Source organism: Gavia stellata, chromosome 5 (assembly GCF_030936135.1).
Source record: "Gavia stellata isolate bGavSte3 chromosome 5, bGavSte3.hap2, whole genome shotgun sequence".
Taxonomy (NCBI): domain Eukaryota; kingdom Metazoa; phylum Chordata; class Aves; order Gaviiformes; family Gaviidae; genus Gavia; species Gavia stellata.
This window is the reverse complement of record NC_082598.1, coordinates 17,512,832-17,534,629: the sequence shown is the minus strand read 5'-3', so window position 1 is coordinate 17,534,629 and position 21,798 is coordinate 17,512,832. Positions and strand designations below refer to the sequence as shown.

Genomic DNA, 21,798 nt, shown 5'->3' with positions numbered 1-21,798 from the left:
TTGTGATTTGGATTCTAGGAGAAAAATAAGGGGTTTTTAATGGCTGTATGTTTAAAATATGACTGTGTTAGTAAGAGCAAAGTTGAAATAAAGCACAGTAGTTGGTGGACTAAGGGAGAAAAGAATATATTACTCTCTCAGAAATAAGTTAGAGCCGATGTTGTCTCAGCTGTGCATGTGTAACTTCTAGAAGAGATACTGAGGGCAAAGATCTTGTACCCAAAGGTAAGCTCCTAACTCTCACAGCATTGGTGGTGGAACCAAGCAGACCTCCCATAATAAGCAGCACTCCAATGGACAGTGTAGCTCCTTAGATCATGTCTGAATTTGACCCAGTGAAACTACCAGGATTGGTTTTTTTAATGCAAAAATACAAACTAACTATATTTGTTAATAGCTGTTTCAGTTTCACAACTTGTAAGCTACAAATTTACTGACTTTTAATACAATGGACTGAAACAGTTCTCATCACATACACAATCAGGAATCTACAGCTGCGTTTTATTCATTTCGACATTTTCTTAGTTAGAGCAACTCACTGCATACTGCAGTATTGGACGAATATATAAAATGGCATTTCCAGTTTTTTACCAAACAAATATGGCTAGAACATGCCTAACAGTAACAATATGAATAGTCCAGCTTGTCTTTAGAGGGCAAAAGCTCCTTGTAAAGTGTCACACACTTTAAAATTGTTTTATCAAGGTATAAATAAATCCTATAAAGAATTTAATACAGTTCAATGGTATGAATTAAATGTGGTAAAAGAAGAGACTGAAGTCCTAACTACCATGTTTGTTTACCTGGCAGATGCTTCATTTTTTCCTCCAGGTAAAGGAAAGCTTTAGGAGTCCTCCTAAGTCTCTGTTTTCACCGTGTTTACCGGCACTCCAGCTTTATGTGTAGGCAGACTGTTTTTCTGCAGTTAGCGATGTTTATTTGTATTTCCCGATGGGTTGGAAGAGGTGAGCTTTGCCTTCACCACCGGAGCAGTGAGCACCCCGTGTTCGAACCGCTCTCTTCCTGCGCCCAACAGTGGGGCCATCAGCTGGATTTTATAGGTGAAGCCCTTGAAACTCAGTGATTTTAATCCTCACTAACAATCTCAGGCATTTCACAGATTTCTATAAGCTTTGGGTTTCTTTTCAAGCACAGAGTCAGGTTTGAGAAATGGTTGTTAATAAAAGTGGAACAGTTTTAAAAGATGCCTGGCATTAGGAGAGCGAGACTCTGAGCAATAAGGCACAGGACCAAAGTTGGTTTTCATAGGTGTGAGCAGCTGAAATTCCTACAATTAGTAAGTGCAGTGAAGGGGTTAAAAAGCTATTGGTTAGTTTGAGAAATGTTCTTTTTTAGTTTTTTCCTGGCCTAGTCTAGAGCAACCACGTGATATACTGAATGCCTGCCAGCCTCTTTCTTGTTGATCCTCCGGAGACCATCTGTGCTGGGGGCATTGATTAGAGTGTGTCTGCTGGGATTACATCTTTTCTGTTGCCATGCCAACTAATCAGCTGATTTTGGTTACCACAGAAACAAAATGTCAGAGCTCACAGTACGGTAACATGAATTCAGCACAACAGAAAATGTTTTCTTAATTGGAGACCCTTTTGATTTTTTGGATTCTATGTAAAAGGCAGCTTTAGAAAAAATAAAAAAGAGGCCCATTTAAAATAAGAACTGCGCCAATTTTATTGATTAAAAGCAATGCATAAAATTCTGTTCTACACAAGGAAATTAAATTCCGTTATAAGATGTATAAATTTTTACCACTGTGATAGGAGGTATATGTTTCAGTTTTTCTATTAAAATTTGTTAATGCCAGTGCATAAAATAAATCTATTAAGAGCTGTGGGGTTTTGAGCTTAACAGAAGAAACATTTGAGAAGCCACAGGTATTATTATAAAAAAAATATTGTAAACCTGAAATAGTTTCATGTTAACTGGTCAGTAATCAGGATCTTTGGCCTCAACACAGTAACATTAATATAAAATGTTTTTCTTCTTGTATGAATCCTTATGTGTGCGCATGCATACCCCTGTGTAATTTCTTCTCATAGTGCAACTGATGAGAAAATCAAAACCAGGGTCAAATGACAAAACAAGTCACATTAAAAATTTGAAGGCATCACTAAGGTATGTTGAAAAGGGCAGATGAAAACCTGTTGCAAGATTCTCCTTCATAGGTCTACAGTAATTTCTCTCTGTATTATGCCTGTTAAAATTACCTACATGTTTTTGCAGAAATGACCAGGACGAAAAACTATGATGACATTAAGTGAACTGTTAACCAGAAAAGCCACACATTGCCCAAGTGGGACCTGGCCAAGACTGAGTTGGGGCTTGTAAAAAGGCTCAACAGACTCAACTGAATCTAGGATGGCTAGTTGCTCAATCAAATATTAGTAGTATTAAAATTAAAGTTGCAGGAACCTTTTCTTTTGAAAGGCGTGATACCCTGTTTCCACGGTATCTCTGTACCCTGCATTTGCAAGCTTACTTTGAATAGGAGTTGTAAGTCTAAACATCCAATTTAAAGAAAAAAGTCAACAACAGAGGGAGTTCATTTTCAGATCATGCATCATTTACAGTACTCCAGTCAGGATACCACGCTGGGCATGTATTTTACACCTTAAGGACCAACCACCACAGCCACAGCATTTTTTCCACATAAAGTTGTAGGCAGTTGCTTAGAAGTCCCCAGTAATTTATTTTACATTTCATTTCCAGGTAGTACCCCCTTGCTGCATTTATTCCTCCCATATTTTCTCTCCTTTCTCAGACAAGACCCCTCACCAAGCTGCATGAGCCGCTTCCTGTGGAAGCAGCTCCGTTGTCCACGACTGCAACCTCTTCTCTGCTCCCCTGCCTCTCAAACCTGCCGTGGCAATGCAGCTCATACAGCCCCATGGCAGACACCCCCTCTGACTTTCCTTGGAAGGGCGGGGTTAATAAAAGTAGATAAGAAATGAAAAATAAAAATGGGATAAAATGCTTGGAAAAGACAAGAACGCTTGGAAAAGACAAGAACCCTTGGAAAAGACAAGGAAAAACAAAAGAAAAAAATCAGGTTTGGACAGGCACAGGCATTCAGGGCTCTGTGTACTCCAAATGGACATGAAAGGAAGGTTTATATGCCAAGCTATTGTAAGGAAAGGGCAACATAAAACAAGTTGGGAATGACTGGTTCAGCAACTTGACATCAAGTGCACGCAGTTGCACCACAGCCACCTCCACTGCGAGGTTCAGTCATTAATTAGTAGTAGCGAACTGCGAGGGAAAGAGAATTGATGCAATAAATAAGATTTAGCGCTCACAATATTCTATGTTTGTAAAATGCTATAAAATCTATAGTATTATAAGTTACTGTCTCCACGGTAGGGCCTATGAAGTCATTTTCTCACATTCATTTTTTTCTCCCCAAGAGAAAGAAAAACAATTAATCTAGCAGAGATGAACAATAGAATACTGCTCTGATATTTCTGAATGTTGTTTAATCGATGATACAATACCATTGAAAACAAAAATCCTGGGAATTTATTTAATGCATTTTATGTATTCTAGGTATGCACAGAAGGACGTCTTATCTTGGAGTTTACTTTTGATGATCTTATGAGAATAAAAACATGGCACTTTACTATTAGACAGTACAGAGAATTAGTCCCACGCAGCATTCTAGCCATGCATGTAAGTAATCCTTTTTTCACTTGACCTAATGCAAAGAGATGAGATTAGGTTTATGAAGAACTCCAGCAAATTTTGCACCCAAGGCAATTAACTATAAATATTTTGGTTTGCCTGCAACTACATCCATTTACAAGTTCTTTCATCACTCCCTTGTTTCTCAGTGCTCTATTGTTGTCTCTGTTGCTATGTTTTAATTTTGTTTTAGCACATAGTTTTCCTTTTAATCCCATTTGGTCGTCTGTATCATTTGGGCCCATAATCTGTTCTTACTGATATGAACTACACTAAATTCAGTGAATTTTCATCATTGTGGGTAAGAATTATATTTAGTCTTTAAATTAAGCAAACTGTTACCCTTGTATGAGACAGAAAATAAATTATTACCATATATTGATTTAGAAACCTTTAGAATTTTAATCCATGTCTTCTTTTTTCACATTTCAAGACTTTTTTTTTTTTTTTTTTGCAATTGCATGAAAACACACCCAATGGAATATTGAAATATTAAATATTTTACAGGGTGAAGTCAAACTATTATAAAGTAAATTGTTGGGGAGAAACAAAGGACAGAGTCTTATTGCCACTTTCAGTTCTGCACTGTAGAATCATTCAGATTAATAGTGCTCTATATACAAAATTAATTCCAGGACTATGGTTTTGTAGAGGGTAAGAACACAGTCCCAAATATGTATGTGCCTGTAGTTCGACATCAAGTTACTTATATATCCATAGATAAAGATATATTCTTAGTGAGGAATTTTAAATAACTTAAGGAACCTGGAGTTTTTTGAAAATGCTATTACAGGCCTGAAGAAAACACCTTTGAAAATCTGCCCCACCATTTCTGTCTCAGAGTTATTTTAGAGGGCTGATCTTCTGAACTCTTAAACAGTATCCCACTAAGGGAGGATGGCTATGAGCAGCAATATATATTTAGAGGGCTGCAATTCAAAGAGAGTAGACCAGGTTAGGCAGCAACCAGCAAGTATTAATTTTAGTAATGAGATTGATCTCATTTTAAAGAGGAGGCTGGTCTCACAGGTAAAGCTCCTGGTTAGGGTCAGAGAAGGATGGTGCTTGCATTTTTCCTGTTTAATTCTGGGGAAATAACTTGGACCAGAAGGGTTCTCCAGCCTGTGCTTAATGCCACTTACGTGATCAGCTCTGCTGCAGGTGCCTTGCTGAGTTCTTTCTGCTTCAGTTTCTTATCCACAAAAAGAAAGCAATATCTTCTTTGTTCCTGCCTTTATCTGCTCAGTCTCCTGGGATTCCCAGCCAGCAAATGGAAGGCTCAAAGTGTACTGTGATCCCTCAGGAAGCTCTTTGGTGGGGCCCTGCTCGCTTGCACCCCTGTGCATGACCAGACGTCCTAGGTCTATCTCTTGAATGGGTAGACACAGAAAGAAGATATTGGAAAACGGTCTTTATTCTGCTCCAGTTCCATAAGGTTTTGCATTTTCCTGGGCAAACAGAACTCTGTAGCTTATGACACAAATTTAGCATCAATGTGTATTTTTTCCATAGGAATGGAATCTCTCTTCAAAGAACCCTCCCTGCACTCCACCAAGCACATACAGAAAAACAAATAGACAAAAAGCAAAGTGAAAATTCTTTTTTCCTCTGTTGTTTAGGCACAAGACCCTCAGGTGCTGGAGCAGCTGTCCAAAAACATCACTCGAATGGGCCTGACAAACTTCACCCTCAACTACCTCAGGGTAAGCGTACTACAGCTGATGATTATTGCGGGCATTTTTTAAAAGGTACTGTTAGCTTTGAGTCAAGGTAATGAGAGCAGAGCCTGTGTCGGTCAGGTAAGAAATGGACCTTACTCTTAATGAGGATGAAGGAGAAACACAGAGACTGTAATAAAGATGTAGCTGCTAACAATGCACCATTAAAAAGGGTAAGGATTTTATCATGGAGCTGAAGCAATGTGTGAGTAGCCAATGCTTTTAAAGGTCTTCCTTCTCAGTTTTGAATAATGGCTTCATTTTTTTGTAAGCAAGAAGTTCCCCACCATTTTTCCTCTCTGCTTCACTGTTCCTGAGAAAATGGCAGCATGTTCTTATTAAGAGCTGCCTGTCTTCTCCAGCTCTTTGACCTCCCCACCTCTCCCAGGCAGAGGCAGGGCTGAAGGAGAGCTCAGCTCCAGCCCTGTTTGCAGCAGTCCCTCAGAGCAGTCCTCACTTCACTTGCCTCTGGAAGCCTGAGCTCCCTCCTCAGCCTTGCACTGAATCGAGTGTGTTTTTTATGATTAAATAATGCATTTGTTCCCATTGCTTTTTGACCCTTAAAGTGCATTCAAAGTTTGGAAGTTTATTTTTATTTTTGAAAGTATTCCCTGGTGTGGGCTTACAATGCATATGCTGAAATACGGGTTTGTAGAGTTCAGATTTCAAGGTTAAAATTCAGATTTTTCTTATTTCTAGACATGCCATTACTAGATAAAATGAGGCAAATTACTCAGTGATACACCAAGCTAACTTGGCCAAGAATATCTGATTTTATTCCTTTTAATTGTGTGAGTAATTATTCAAGATGCTTTTTTAAGATAACAAGAACACTAGAAAATGCAGTTATTTTCAGCCTAACGTAGAGCTGTACCTGATAGTCTATATTTTAGTTGCAGTTCATTCAGGTCTGTGATCTTTGTACCACTTTTCCTCTGGATGGAGTCCTACCCCCAGAGTGTTTTGAACTCTAAGGGGGACAGTGTGCAGACTGAGATATATGATGAGATCTCTCTCACTGTATCCCTACAGCTTATAGACAGCCTGTAGTTGTCCTTACTCTCCCAATATGATAAGCCATTGCTGATTGTTGCTTATGTGGTGTTAGCGTAAAAATTACTGTTCAAATTATAGTCTGAGTTATGCAGGGCAGGTTTGCTGTAGCATAACTGAAAGAAGAATATGGCATAAAACCTCAGAGGAATAATACATTGCATTAGAATTTTTCCATGTATAAATACAAGAATAATATGTGTATGCTGTGCGTATTGTATTCTTTCAGTTACTTTAGTCTCTGGTTTGGTACAGAGAGCGACTGTTGCGCTTTGGCAACATCCCCATAGCCACACTGTCATTGTCTTGTGGTGAGGCATCCTAGAGCATGTTCTCCAGAAATTCCCACTGGAGATTTCTCCTCAGGCACGCCGAATTTTGCACTACACCTGTGTGGCAAGCTGGGCAGCAAGCAGCTGGCTTAGGTAGGCTATTTCCATATTTTCTTTCTGAATTTTCCTGTGGCACAAGGCATTGCCCTTCTTTTGAGGTCTTAATCCCCTTAGCATGACCGGACATGCTGGCAAGCACTTGGGCTGGCCCACACCAGCCGCCGTACTCAGTACCTGTCCTCCACGAGGCTTGGAGGGCCATGCTGAATTTGCAGCGCTATCTCTATCACCGACACCTTCCAGGTCCTTTGTGGCATATTCTCTAATTGCTGAATGTGACAATGCAAATGAGAAAGGCAGGGTCCCTGTTTGGATGCAGCTGGCATCAGGCACCCATGCTGCTCCCCCTGTCAGCATCAAAAAAAAAGAAAGGAAGGAAGGGGGGGAGGGAGAAAAAAATCCTCAGAAAAAGAAAACTGGGATCAAGATAAGCGCTAGGGAGATGAGCAGTGAAGTGGAAGGGGATGAAAAGATGAAGTCTTACTTTTTTTCTTCTTCCAGACTAGTTTTGTTAGCTTAACAGACAACATTAGGTCTCTGGGTGCAAAGCTTCCTCTGGCTCCCGCTGTGGTGATTCCAAAAGGAAACCTTTTTTTTTTTCCCAAGCCAATCTTTGCATCTCTTTCTTGTGGTGAGGAATTGATCATTCTGCTCTTTTTTCAGATGTTCAGTTCATCGTGGGAGCTCGTATTAGATGACATATTTCCATTTTTATTTACTTCTTTCCCAATTACTTTCTTCTGTTAATTTTAACATGAAAATATTTTCTGAACTTGGGATTGTAAAATCACACACTAAAAAATGTGGTAAATGCACTTAGGTTTAAGGTGTTTTGTTTTGTGGTTGGTTTTTTTTTAAGTCAGCATTTTATGATATTTTATTCAGTCTTCCCAATGTTTAGTAATTAACGCTGTTACATGGTTTTAAATAAGGATTTGAAACTAAGCATAAAAATGATTTTCAATTTTTTTCTGCTGCACACAGCAAAGGCTTGTGATACTCATAAGTGAAAACTTCACTGATGGGCAGAATTAATCATTTTTATTCTCCAACGTGCACACAGCAGCAAGCTGTGCTGCAGTCTCTTTAAAGGCAGAATTTAAACCTGGGTTTCAGATGGTTGTGATATAAAGGTACAGCCTGGATTTTTTACACTCTAGACATCAGAGAATGCTAAATCATTGCTAGTTGGGATAATTGCAGTTGCTGGCATGTAAACCTGCATTCCAGAGTGCCACATGCCTATAGAGCCACAGCTTTGGATGCACGCCCTGGTTTGTCTTCATTCAGTCCGAGTAAAGCTATCCAGCATAGAAGAACATTGATTTTGTAAATCATATTTAATACAAATTTAAAATATATCTTCTTGGAACCTGGAAGTAAAATGTTTTGTCCTGTGTCATTTGCCAAATGCTCTTTCTCCCTGTTTTCTCTGGCTCTGTATAAAACCATAGGCTTCTTTTCTTTCTAGTTACTAGTTTGTTTTGTTCCAGCATAATTGATTACCTCATCAATGGGGTCAGCATACTTTGCTGTAGCTGCTGACTAGGAGTTGAATAGGCTGTCTTAGAAATAATGAGCAAAACCTTGTAGGTTTTAAATTAATATCAAGCTTTTTAAAATGTAATTTCTCATCAAGTCATCAAGTAGTAGATATTACAACCTATCAGATAATAAGGCCAAGACCTACATCCTAGTCTCAGTCGGTACGAGTCCAGGAACAAACCGGAATCCTGTACAGAATTTGAAGATGGAGATAACACTTAGAAGAATAGTTTCCACCAAGCTACAATAATTTATCCCCCACACATTACCTTCTTATTTTTTTCTATGTAATTTTCTAGTTGCTCAGCTATTTTATTTAGATCTTCAATGCATAATGGATTTGAATGTATTCTAAAAACAGTACCTTTTACCAGCAGCACTATTCACGATTTGGAGCTCAAATGTTTCTTGCTGCCTTCTATAAAATGATTTATTCACTCAAAATTTCTGACATTATAAAAACGTCAGCCCCTTCTGCCAATTAGGCACGACTATGTGGCCTGAGCCTTGAAATATAGTTGTATCTTGCCCAGCAGGTTTTCAAAATTTGTCTCTGCTTTCTTGCACTGGTTGGGTTGGACTGATTTCTTAGTGCTCTTCCCCAGGTGTAGCTATTTCATCCTCCCCATGCTGTGGGTCTGGTCTGGTAGCCAGTTTATTGCTGTTAATGGAGATGAATCTGTATCTGCCCTTTGCAAAGGGAGTGTTAGCGTGGCAGAGTCCTCCCGCTCTGTGTCAGGAGAAGTATCTAGGTAGGGAAACGCACACTCCCATTTCCCCTTACACCCTGTATGGCTATATTAACCAAGGCTTATCTGAGCTAAAAATTATCCAATTTGTTTGTTTTCTGTATGAACCAATAATGAAGTGTTACTGTTGCAACACAGAGGGCAATAGTTTCTGAATCCCCACTTTCACTAATTTAGTTCCTCACTAGACAATTTCAGATTTCTTCTGCTAGGAGGTTAATATGAATTATTTAATGGGACACAATTTCCTAAAGGCAATGCTTACATTGCAATCAAAAGCCATTCATATGTATACCCACTGTGTATGCAGAATTTTCTTTTGCACATACAGAATCACAGAATCATTAAGGTTGGAAGAGACCTGTAAGATCATCAAGTCCAACCATCAACCCAACACCACCATGCCCACTAAACCATGTCCCACAATGCCACTTCTACATGTTTTTTGAACACCTCCAGTGATGGTGACTCCACCACCTCCCTGGGCAGCCTGTTCCAATGCTTCACCACTCTCTCAGTAAAGAATTTTTTCCTAATATCCAGTCTAAACCTCCCCTGGCACAACTTGAGGCCATTCCCTCTTGTCCTGTCACTTGTCACTTGGGTGTCACTTGGGTGACAACTACCTTTCAGGTAGTCGTAGAGAGCGTTAAGGTCTCCCCTCAGCCTCCTCTTCTCCAGACTGAACAACCCCAGTTCCCTCAGCCGCTCCTCATAAGACTTGTGCTCCAGATCCCTCACCAGCTTCGTTGCCCTTCACAGGCATGCAACATCTTCCTTTAATGTGCAGGGAAATTTGCTTTTCTAAATATGGTTTCTTGCATGGAAATTCTATGAATTCAAATAATTTGGGAGCTATTTTTCTCCTAGTGTGTAACAGTTTGTGCCAGCTATCTGGTCAATATTTTACACCTGTTTGTGTATCTTCAGTGAAGAAGGAGAAACATTACATGCAAGCGTGTTAAGGATGCAACGTCTGGTACTTGGGGAAAAGCAATGCTATATCTATAGTCACCCATCAACATGAATTCGTTTCCCTTTGTGAGTTACATTGTGTCATCATCTTCTAACTACATCATCATGCATTGTTCTTCCCGCAGACTCCCTGACGCATGCAATGCATGGGATGGCTAGCACTCACTCAGTAGCAAGTGCTCCAGTGCTACTCATTTCCTTGTAGGCTTTTCTACAGTGTCATTCTAGTATCTCAACTGCAAGTGTTAATGGCTGCATAGTACCTACCAGCTGAAGAGGCATTGTCATTGCTGGTGTGCACGTGTGGCATTGAGGCACACGGATGAGCACCAGGGCACTCAGAGGGGCCAGCTAAGGGGAGGCGGCCATTCTGAGAAAGCAAGGGCCTGATTTTGCAGAGCACTTTGAATTTCATCTCATTCCATATACTAATAACAAGACTATTGCTGTTGGATGCAGTCTGTTGTCTCAGGCTAGCTATGTAGTTGAAAAAGGTGTTTCTGGGAACACACTGGTGAAAATGCTTTTTCCATGACTTAGTACCACAGCAGAGCTTGGGGGCAGGGACAGTTTGTCAAAGCAGCATTTGGTTACTGTAAGCCCATCCTTTCTTGTTCTGCAGCTCCCTGCTTCATGCTTCTGCCCTGTTTCCATGTCTTCAGTAGGTACAAATGAACAGCAACTTCATTTACTTTGTGCTGTGCACTGAATGGGGGTGTGTGAGGGAAACAGAGCATTTGATCATGTAGCAGGATGCTGTATCCTAATGGATATGAATAAGAAGTTCTATTAAGGGTTCACAAGCGCTCAAAGGAGGGGATTTGGATCATTTAATAATTCTGGAGCTTTTCCTATGAAAGCTGTAAAAATTTTAAAGAATCCTCAGAACTGGAGATACTGAAAGCAGACACAACATTTTGTAGACTTTATTCCTATAAATGATGGAATTTTTCAACATAAACCAATTCAGCTTGGGGCAGCTCTCCCCAGGAAAATGCAGTCAAAATCAGAGTGTTCTCACAGAAGTATTCAGATGACTATAGCTGGCTATCCGTAATCTGTCTGTGCCAACTGTAATTAGCTGATTCTGCCAAGGTTTTCTGGTAATGTAATTTCTTAGCATTTATTTTAGTAATGATCCCAGTGGTTTCTGTTCCTCTCTTTTATGCATCTAATGCTTTATAGACAGTGTTATATGACACTTTCAGAATAATAAATGGAAGAAACATATCCTTTGCAACAGCTCATACGGTCAAATGTTAGCTTTTCACTTTTTTAGTAAAGACACAACATCACAGAACAGTTATATCAAGAGTTATTCCATCATAAGCAGGAAAGATCAGAGAAAACAATACAGCAAAATTTTTAAAAAAGAAGTGGTCAGAATGGAGTGGGTGGGACAAGGGAGCAGAGGTGGGAGAGTTGCAGAAGATGGGACAGGTAGAGGATGAAGCACCAACTTACAAGTCTTCTGAAGAGAAGATGGAATCTGAAGTAACCTCTGGATAGGACATGGGTCGGAAAGGTAACATTCATATTGTTAACAGTAATAGTGGTGTGCTTTTCGTTCATTGATATCTAAGCACTTTTATGATATTATTATAGACAGGAAAATTGCGGCACATGAGAAGCAAAAAAAGATGGAGCAAACCCAATAGCATTTAAAAAAATCAGATGGCAATTTTAAACCAGACTTTGGAGAGTACAGTGAGCTGGTGCAGTAGTGACCACTTCCACTTCTCATGGCTCAGAAACAGATTTTAGTGCCTGTGGATAGCAGGAGTTTCAGAAGTCAGTGAAAAATGGGGAGTGGGAACAGAGTGTAAGTGATTAGAGAACAAATTGGGATTTTAGCAGAAACGGCAACTTTTACCAGCATTCTGGAGATGGTAATGGCCAATCTTCACGCACAGGGCACTATGAGGCTCATGAGTAACAGTTAAGGAGAAAGATATATTGTCTATGAACACAAGCCAGCTACCATGCCCACTGGACATACAGACCATATGACCTTTGAAATAAAATTAAGGTCTGGACTAATGAGAACAGAAGGATGATAATCAGTGATGTGAGTCCTTGAAGCATCCATGAGTAAGAAATCAGAATGAAGTTAGGTTGGAGCAGTTTAAAAATAAAGAAGTCAGAAGGGTAAAAGGGAGAAAAAGAGAGACAAAGCACTAGCCATATAAAACAAGCTACAAGATTTTAACTAATAATGTTATTTCAGAAAAGAAAAAAGATGAAGAAAAAAGTCCAAGAACACAGCCACAGGCTCTCTTTTTAGAAGACCAAATTAAAGCTTGGACTAGTGTGCAGTCATAAATAATAATAACTATTAATTAAGTTTAGGAATGAGAACTGCAGAGGTATGATTTGTATGAAGACCTGAAAACACCAAAACCAGCTTCTTGTTCAAAGCAATGAAAACAGCAAAAATTTTAATTAGTTGTTTAATATTGAATATCTGTGGGTGTTTGGTGCAAATTGTTATGCAGGGAGGGGTGGATGCTCAGAAGAGGTCAAGAAATAGGCTTTAATGCAAAGCTGGTGGTTCAAATCTTTGTTCTTGGATGCAGTTATTTTAGAACCTGAAGTATTCATTCATTCATTCATTCATTCGGTCTGTCCGTATACTCCCACTTTTTCTGCTGTAATCTCACCATTTTATATTCACAACAGAAATGCTAAAACCCAAAACCTGACTCTAAACAGTAAAATAGAGCGAGCATTTCAAAAGTGAGTAATAGTCCTGGGTTTCTGTGGGTTTCGGAGTCTGGCACACAAAGCTAAACTTGTCTTCCAGTCACCTCCCTTGTACTGGTGCAGGCACTGTCAGAGCTGGGTCAGGAGACTGATCTGATGAAAAAATTAGTCTAGTCCTTTCCACCCAAATGATGACCATCCTTAATAGCTCCCTGAGTGCTACTTGTGCTGGGCAGGGAAGAGAGCAGCAGTATGGATTCATATCAGCTGGCATCTGTCTTGAAGTTGGACCTCATCTCCAAATTTGCCAGCACTGAAAGGAGAAGACAAGAAAGCGCTAGGGAATCCTACAGATCCTAAGCTGTAGATTTTCCTTTTTACTTCTGAATCTGAGAACATTGTAGCAGTTGTGTCTGACCTGTTATGGCCTCACACTGCTATAAATTTATTCACTTCAGTAGAGTGACTGCTGATTTTCAGCGGTACCATTTAGAGCAGACTCTTGCTCCCACCAGATTACCATAATTTACAAAACTTGAATTGAAAACGAAATAAGCAGGAAGAGAAAAGGTTGATTTATTGCACTGGTTCTGAGTGAAAGCCAAAATTATATCTCTATATATGTACATATGGATATAAATGGAATGCACATTTTTGTAGGTTCCCTATGAACCATGCAATTTAGTAATTTACCAATTAATTGCAAATATTTTCCAATTGTACTAACCTATTAGAAAACTGGTAAACTTTTTCATTGCTGTATATACATATATATCAATATCAATGTCTATCTGGTGGTCATTAACGTGCAAATCTGTGCATTGCTTTTCACAGAATCACTAAGGTTGGAAAAGACCTGTAAGATCATCAAGTCCAGCCATTACAAAAAAAAAAAAAACCCCAAACAAAAAAAAACACCACACAAAACCACACCAAAACAACCCACCCACACAACACAGCACCATGCCCATCAAGCCACATCCCACAATGCTACATCCACACGCTCCTTGAATACCTCCAGGTGATTTGTAAGCACACTTTCCATTCATGCTAATGGAAATAGCAACGGGTGTATCAAATTAATAAACAGAAGCCCATGATTTTGTGTTTGCCTTACCTAAGGTAGACCCATAGGATGTAATGTGGAGAATCTACAGGCAGTGCTGATGAGCAGAGGTGCTGAACCAGACCCGTAGAGATGCATACATGAGGCTTGGGAGTAGAGTAGAGGCAGAAGACATTATCAAAATGACAGGTTTCCATCTGAATTGTGTGACTTCTCGTACTGTGTTCTGCACAGCTAGAAAACTGTGCTATATTGAATATTCCTCCCTACCCCAAATTGCTTCCTTAATCCTGTGTGTTGTTACCTTTTCCAGTTGCTGTTGCTGCCTCACCGTTACTTCATAATAAGGCAGTTTGTTAATCAAAGATCCAGTACAACATCCGTTAAAGTCAATGGGATATCTCCTTTGATCCAAATGTCATCTCATATTTTTTCATTTATTCAGAGGTCTTTTATACCCATAAAATCCAATTTATTGAAATTAATTTCTCCATTCCCTTGGGCAATTTTGGCCATGAAAATGCCATGCTTCATGAACAACAACAACAACAACAACAAAAAATGTTTATTTTTATTGCTTGGGTTTTTGTTGTTTTGTTTTGGAGTTTTGTAACAAAAGAAAAATAATTTGATTTAGCCACAGATTATAGTTCTTAGGTGAGCCCAAAGGAACAAATATCAACTTGGGGATCTGATTTGAAGAAAGGGTTTAGGAATAGAAAAGAATGAAGAAATACAAAAGAATAGTGCTTTCGTAGCAAGACAGAGAATTTTCTCATTTTATTAATCATTCAGGCAAAACTTAGAGCTGATTTAATTAAAGGACTGTGCACCATTTCTACCCAAGATAAGATGATTTTACTAAAGTAAGTATGAAGCTCATGAAAAAAAGCCCACAGCTGTATTCCCTAGCCTAGATTTCATAGCATCTCATTTATAAAGCAGGATCGGACCCAGCCATGCTGGATCAAAACTTCCAGGGAAAACACAAGCAATGTCTAAACTGGTGTTGGTGATTAGGCAGAGATCACAGTACTCTCCAGAGCAGACCTTGTCTCAGCCTGGTGCTTCGCTGCACCAGCTTCATCAGGAGTATTAGCACTCTGTATACAATGTAATGTAGATCCCAAGTCTACAAGAAGGCAGAAGTTTCTTTCTAGAGAAATCAAAGTAATGAAATGTAAAATGGAATAATCTTCTGATAGTGATATGCAAGGGAAGGGAGTAAAGTTTCAGTCTTCTAAACACTACACCGGACCTTTCCACTGATTAGCTTTTGACAAGATGTATTAGAGCTATGGTGTCAGTTCAAATATTATAGTCTATCTTAATAGTAAGTTTCTGTCTTATATAACTCTCCAAATATTGTGGTGGTATTCCAGTGTATCCTTGGATGCCTCACTGATTTTCTTTCCCAGTGTGTGAGATGAAATGTTCAGCCATACAAAGGAGAGAATATCATATATTCTATTGCTAAGTGCCCTTGAACAATGTAATTTTAAAAATGAATTTGTTTTATGAAAATAATTGCAATAAGAAACAGAACATGAAATGCAGCTTGCTCATTATGATCGCTAACAGTGTAAGGAGAATGAAAAATGATTCAGAACAAAATGTATATTCTTGGAGTCTTTCAATGTTATCACCAAAATCGTATTCATGACACTTTTTGTTTCTTTTGTGCACCTTCTTGGTGGCTAACTGTATCTTGAAGACCATCTGGTCTCTTTATTTCTCAGCTTCTTCAAATTCTTTCTAGTTTAGTATAATGACAGGTTGGCTCCTATAGTCTTATTTTAATATTTAGATTCCTACTGTGGGCCATTTTGCTACCTAACGTAAGCTTCCTGTTGCTATAATAAATGGTAAGGAAAAATGCTGCTTGCAATTACACAAGCATACAAAGTGGAATAACACCTCAGAAAGCAGTCGCCAGAGTGACGTAAGTGTGTGCAAAGCTTCTTCCGTGGTATTTATGTATTTCATTACCTTTAGAAATACAAGGTATGAACACTGTCAGATTAATCAGTGAACTTCACAGCAGCAAAAGCTATGTAGACACTGTCATGTTCTGACCTCCAAGGCTTCCTCCCAAGCCTCTGCCAACCAGCCCGGTTCTGCTGAGGCCACAGGGAGCAGCCATGCACTGCTCAAGACTCTTCTGAGTACGAACCCAGTTTGGAGGGAAAAGGCTGCCTCCCTTTTAGACCAAAAAAAAAGCTTCAAGAGCTTGCTTTTTCTTTTTCACTGACTACTGCAGCAGGGATTAGAAATACATGAAGCAAGAGGAAAAGCAGCAGAAACAAAATCTACCCGCATAAGCCAAAGCACTGTAGCCCCCCAGGGGGCTTGAGAAGGATGCTGTCTGTGAAGATGCTCTCACTTCTCTGCTTACACTGTCCTCCCACATTTCTTGCACCAGATTCTGCTAAAGACCATTTCCTTGAAGACGATAGAAACCCAGAGAAATCATAAGAAGTGTCAAAATATAAAATGAAATACATTTTTAACACTGATTGGTTTGGAGTGATATTTTAGGCTTTTTACTCTCCATTTCCTTTAAGTGAAATTAAAGAAGAAAGCAGCCTTGTTTGCCACCTTCTGTGAAGGCAGTTATTGGCCCTTGATAACTCCTTTGTTTAAATGGAAGTTGTGGCTGCTTAGTACTTCTTGAGATGAATGTATCATGCCAGCTTTTACCCCTAATTTATATTCTCACACAAACCTAAAGGGAGCTTACATTTTTAACTTCCAGTGTTTGATTTCATTGTTCAAAGTTTTGTTCTTCTATAGTTTCTTTCTGGACAAGAATTAGATTAGAAAGAACTTCAGAGGATATCAACTGCAAGAGGGTTGTTGATTTCAGTGGAATTATACCGAGTTTTAAAAAAAATGGGCCAAAACAGGGGAAAAAAAAATTAGATGAAAAGTACATGCAGTTAATATTCTTCGAGCTTGCTTTGACAAAGCTTTTATAAGGTGAGCTGCTTAAATTTTGTTTGCACTCTTTTCTTTTAGGCACATAAATATATGCTTTCCCAAACAATTAATACAGTTCATCTTTGCTCAGCTTCCTACTAGTAAGGCTGGAATCAAGTTCTTGAGACAGTGTCTGAGGCTAGTCATGGATACAGTCCAAAAAGCTATTCATCTATATGTGTAATCATGGAAGGTGATGTATATAAAGGTGGAAACAGCCATTTGTCATCGCAATCTAGCTTAAAGATGATCCGTGCCTTGGGAATAAGGCAATATGGGCTGTTTTTCTTCTCATTAGCTACTTCATTCGTATCTGCAGGGGCTGTCAGAAACATGCATTTAATAACACAACTCTCTGTTTTAATAAATAAGGCTGTATGAATCTATAGAATATCACAGAAATTGTGATTGTGCAGAAAATGCCTTTGGTGATAAACAATTCAACCCTCCACTTGGGACTGCTCAAAAAAATTAAACAAAACCCAGAAGGCATTAATCTATGATGACTTTTTTGTTTTTTGCTTATGACATAGATATTTTTATATGAATATAAAATTCTGTGTTTCCCCCAGTTTTAGTTGAAAAAAAACCCCTATATTAGCTGGCCATTTTAGGCAGTGTGTTACTGAGGCAATGGGAAGGTCCAGGGAGTGCATCTGTGGTTGGTTATCAGTATTAAACACCTTGAATGAATTGTGTAGCATCAGGAAAACCAGATGACTTCAGCCATCCAAAAAGTACAAGGAAATACATTGCCTGCAGGCTCTTGCGGCTATTATAAAACAGAAATAATTATGAAGAGGGGAAAAAAGTTCATCCATGTACATTTACTAAAGTATATGTCCATGACATCATTGAAAACATGCCTGAAAGTTCTAGCATAGTAAAGCCATTTCCTATAATAAATTTTGTTATGGCTTCTCATATTTTCTGTGGACTCCAAAAATCTAGATTTACTTGCACTCCCATCATCACAGTATCAGATCTTTTTTGCAATTTTTAATTTTTTATTCGGGCAATATTGTTATAAAAGCCATTAGACTCATTGCACAGGTGAGGAGCTTTCAGAAGGACATAAAGCCACAGTCAGACTTAGGGGCTTCACTGCAGCTTTGAGCTAGAAGCTTATCTTTGACAGGAGTTCATTGCTTGGGACACCACAGGCATCTGTGCCATGCTGGTTTCAGCCAGCCATTCTTTTGTTTATTTTTACAGCACAGCATTGGAGGTGGTAAGTGATGCCTGGCTTTATCTGGTATGGCAGAACCTTTGCCCAGAAGTCTTGACATATGGGTCAATGTCCTCCTTAACCCGAGGGAGTTCAAAGCCTCACATGCTGATGCACTGTGAACAGGCTAAAAAAAAGTGGGTGCTGTGAGCAGCCTATTGAAGCTGGGCCATGATGCAACCAGGAGGGCATGGCTCCCTGGGTTGGAAATGAGAGTACAAAAAGGAGCCAGATTGCCTTAGCTGACAGGGAGCATGGCTGACTAAGAATGAGGACTTCTATGCTCCAATCTTTGCTCTCAGGATTCTTTTTTTTATTGAAGAGCCAGTGAACAGCAGGTTGGAGTGGACGTGCCAGTGGTTGCTCTTCTATGTACTCAACTTGTACTTCTATGTAATTAAGCCATCCAAGTCTGTCAGACTTAGAGCTCATTTGTCTACTCAAGACCCTCAGGTTATGTTCATCCTTGTATATTAAACAGCATCTAGCGATGTTCTTAGGTACCTGAATGCAATGTCTATGCTATTTTAGAGCCCCCCCTGGCCTGCTTTGCTGACTCTCAGATAATTCCTGAGCATAGTTCAGGAGCTGACGTGATACAGAGTCCATTGCTGGAAGGCAATTTGTATGTGGTCTCCTGTCTTGGTGCATGAGAAGCCTTAACATTATGAAGATTCACCTCGAATACTGTGTTCAGTTTTGGGCCCCTCACTACAAGAAAGACATCGAGGTGCTGGAGCGTGTCCAGAGAAGGGCGACGAAGCTGGTGAGGGGTCTGGAACACAAGTCTTATGAGGAGAGGCTGAGGGAGCTGGGGTTGTTCAGTCTGGAGAAGAGGAGGCTGAGGGGAGACCTTATCGCTCTCTACAACTACCTGAAAGGGGGTTGCACAGAGGTGGGTGTTGGTCTCTTCTCCCAAGTGACTAGTGACGGGACTAGAGGAAATGGCCTCAAGTTGTGCCAGGGGAGGTTCAGGCTAGATGTTAGGAAAAAGTTCTTTACTGAGAGAGTAGTGAAACATTGGAATAGGCTGCCCAGGGAGGTGGTAGAGTCACCCTCCCTGGAGGTATTCAAGGAGCGTGTGGATGTGGCATTGTGGGATGTAGCTTGATGGGCATGGTGGTGTGTGGTGTTGGGTGGGTTGGTTTTTGGTGTGTTGTGGTTTGTTGTTGTTGTGTGGTGTGGTTTTTTTTTTTTTTTTGGTTGGACTTGATGATCTTACAGGTCTTTTCCAACCTTAGTGATTCTGTGATTCTGCGATTCTGTGAAGGTGGTACATTCCCTGCCAGCTGGCCTCACTGATGGAGAACAGGGCTGGCACATTTAGTTTACTAGGGTTGCTATGGCTTCAGGGGGCTTAAGCACACTATTTTGTGAATTCTGAATTGTTCGAGTATGAGCCGGGCTCACCTCAACCAATGCAGGTGAAACACTGGTGCCTCAGCAGGACTTTCATGGCTCATACTCTTGGAGTTGAATGCTTTAATGTAGGTACTTTTGGATCCTTTATCTTCTGATGTTGTATTTAGTGGTGCGACCATGGTCACAGACCAAGAATGAGCTTGAAGACCTGCTCTCCTAATATCATTACCACCATTTCATTCCTTTTTTTCTATATTAACAGAAACACATGCTTGTGTGTACCTATTCTTTCTGTTACAGGCCAATGCTACTATTGTCCTCCTGCGTACTGGGATCACAGTTGGTAGTAACAATTTGCTCTGTCAGCTAGCAGGAGAAGTGGCAGTCTCTTTTTACTCCCCTCCTGTATACACTTCCAGTAGTGACAGAAATACCTTTATTTGCCTCTCTGGAAGAGGCCAGCTGCCTAGACTGGAGGCAGGCATGTAACAGCCAAGCATGAAGGTGCCCAACTGGTACATAATACAACATCTTCCAGGATGCGAGGACAGCTCCTGAATGCCGTGGAGAACCTGTAACACTTGGAAGTGTGTATCTGGGTCCACAAAATTGGTCTAAAATCTGAAAAAAATGCCAGCTCCATCTTGAAAACCTCTGGTCCTTGTGTGCCTGTCTGAGTAAAGTAAGAATTTACTCTTTGATTTATTTTGTTAGTGCTGCAAAGCCATGCAGCTTGCAAAGATTAGAGGGGTTCCTCCTTTCTGAGTTGCACTTTACAACAGAATTGTTAAGCGCTGAGTGCAGTGTTTTATTGTGGTGATACATGACACAGAAGGAACACAGCTTGACTTTCAAACTCCAAGCAAGAGTTTGCAGTGCTAGCAATTAGGAAAAAAGATATTTGTACATGTAAACTGCAAGTCTTATCTGGAAATCACTGTGAGATAATAATCTTGGGACCCTATGATGTTATTTTACCAAGACGCAAATGAAGTATGACAGCAGTTTAAGGACCTTGTTGTGCGAAACTTTGCACAAATCTAGTAATAGATCAGCTGGTCTGTTTTTAAAAAGAGGGAAGGAAGACTATTTATTTCCCCCCAAAGGAACTGCTACAAAGCTATTTTCCTTATCAGAAGAACACCTTTTTCCTGAATGTTATCTCTTTGACATTTGTTCTGTATAACCTAATGAGGGCAGGTGGAACACCATGGGAATGAGTTATTGTTGATTTGATATAATTTTAACTTTTGTTTCAAGCCTGCACATGGAGTTGGTATTTTGAGCCTACATTTTGCTTATTGGTGACCTTGGGCTATTTTATTGTCAATAGAAGGAAAAAAAATAGTGCGTCTTTTTAGTGCTAGGCTGTTAGGTGGCTCGAAGTCTTATCTAGAGACCGTGACAGAGTTTCTATATATTTTTTTCTTCTGTGAGCAGCAGAGAGTGTTGCTTGATCTCCCCACATAAAATGATAGGGAGCATTAGTGATTTAGATTCTTCCCTGAATGTTTGATTTGGACCTCTTACACATCTCGTAACAAACACACAGTGGTCTTCCTGGCTAAGGGACCTTGCTGTGCTGGCAGGGTGAAGCAGCACACCGTGGCCCTGCCTGCTGGCCCATTACTTGATGGAGCTGACAGTCTGCTGGGTGCTGCCCTGGCAGCCAGACACAAGCTGACCTTTCTGCATGAGAGAGGTTCCAGAAATCCCCCCCAAAATGATCTTTTGACATGGTCATGCCCAGAAGATGGGCTTTCCTCTGCCAGATGTAAGGGGCTATGCAAACCTGTTACTCTACTGGTGTCAGTGGTATTGGCGTAGGGGTTTGATCCTCCTCAGAGTGGGTGCAGCATTATGCATGCTGTAAAACCCAGTGGTCAGGAGAGGAGCTTGTGCATCCTCAGCTATGTCCATGCTCCTCCCATGACCAGCCTGTTTTAATTCACCTTCTTGGCACTAAACAAGTAAGTATGGGGGAGACCTGAGGGTTACAAAAGATCACCATGGAAAGTAAAGATTTAACCTTATCTGTGCACAGGTGCAGCCTCCTCCCATCCTGGCATGAACCCAGAGGTGTGTTAAACTCTGGATCAGATAGAATACAAGGTTGTATAGTATCAAGGCTCAGGGAATACTTTGACACAGTCTCTTGAATCTTACTTAAATGGCTGAACATCCACGGTCTGTTAACATGTTCCTAATACTTTACATGCTACTATAATACCAAATCCTGGATGAAGGTGAATTCACAGTGCTGCTACTCTGCCTGGATCAGGGGGCAGCTTCTATCACAATAAAAAGAAAACTCGCTTTAGCTCAGTCTGCC

At 40.0% G+C, this 21,798-nt stretch overlaps 1 protein-coding gene across 7 annotated transcripts in view; it reads left to right on the top strand.

Annotated features, from left to right (window-relative positions):
- Positions 1–21,798, top strand: part of LDB2 (LIM domain binding 2) — a 223,380-nt gene that overhangs the window by 171,284 nt on the left and 30,298 nt on the right. For all 7 annotated transcript variants that reach the window (XM_059817498.1, XM_059817496.1, XM_059817497.1 and 4 more), the window contains exons 4-5: positions 3,562–3,684; positions 5,316–5,399. In XM_059817498.1, coding sequence (XP_059673481.1) covers positions 3,562–3,684; positions 5,316–5,399 — 207 coding nt within the window. The remainder of the gene's footprint in view (positions 1–3,561; positions 3,685–5,315; positions 5,400–21,798) is intronic.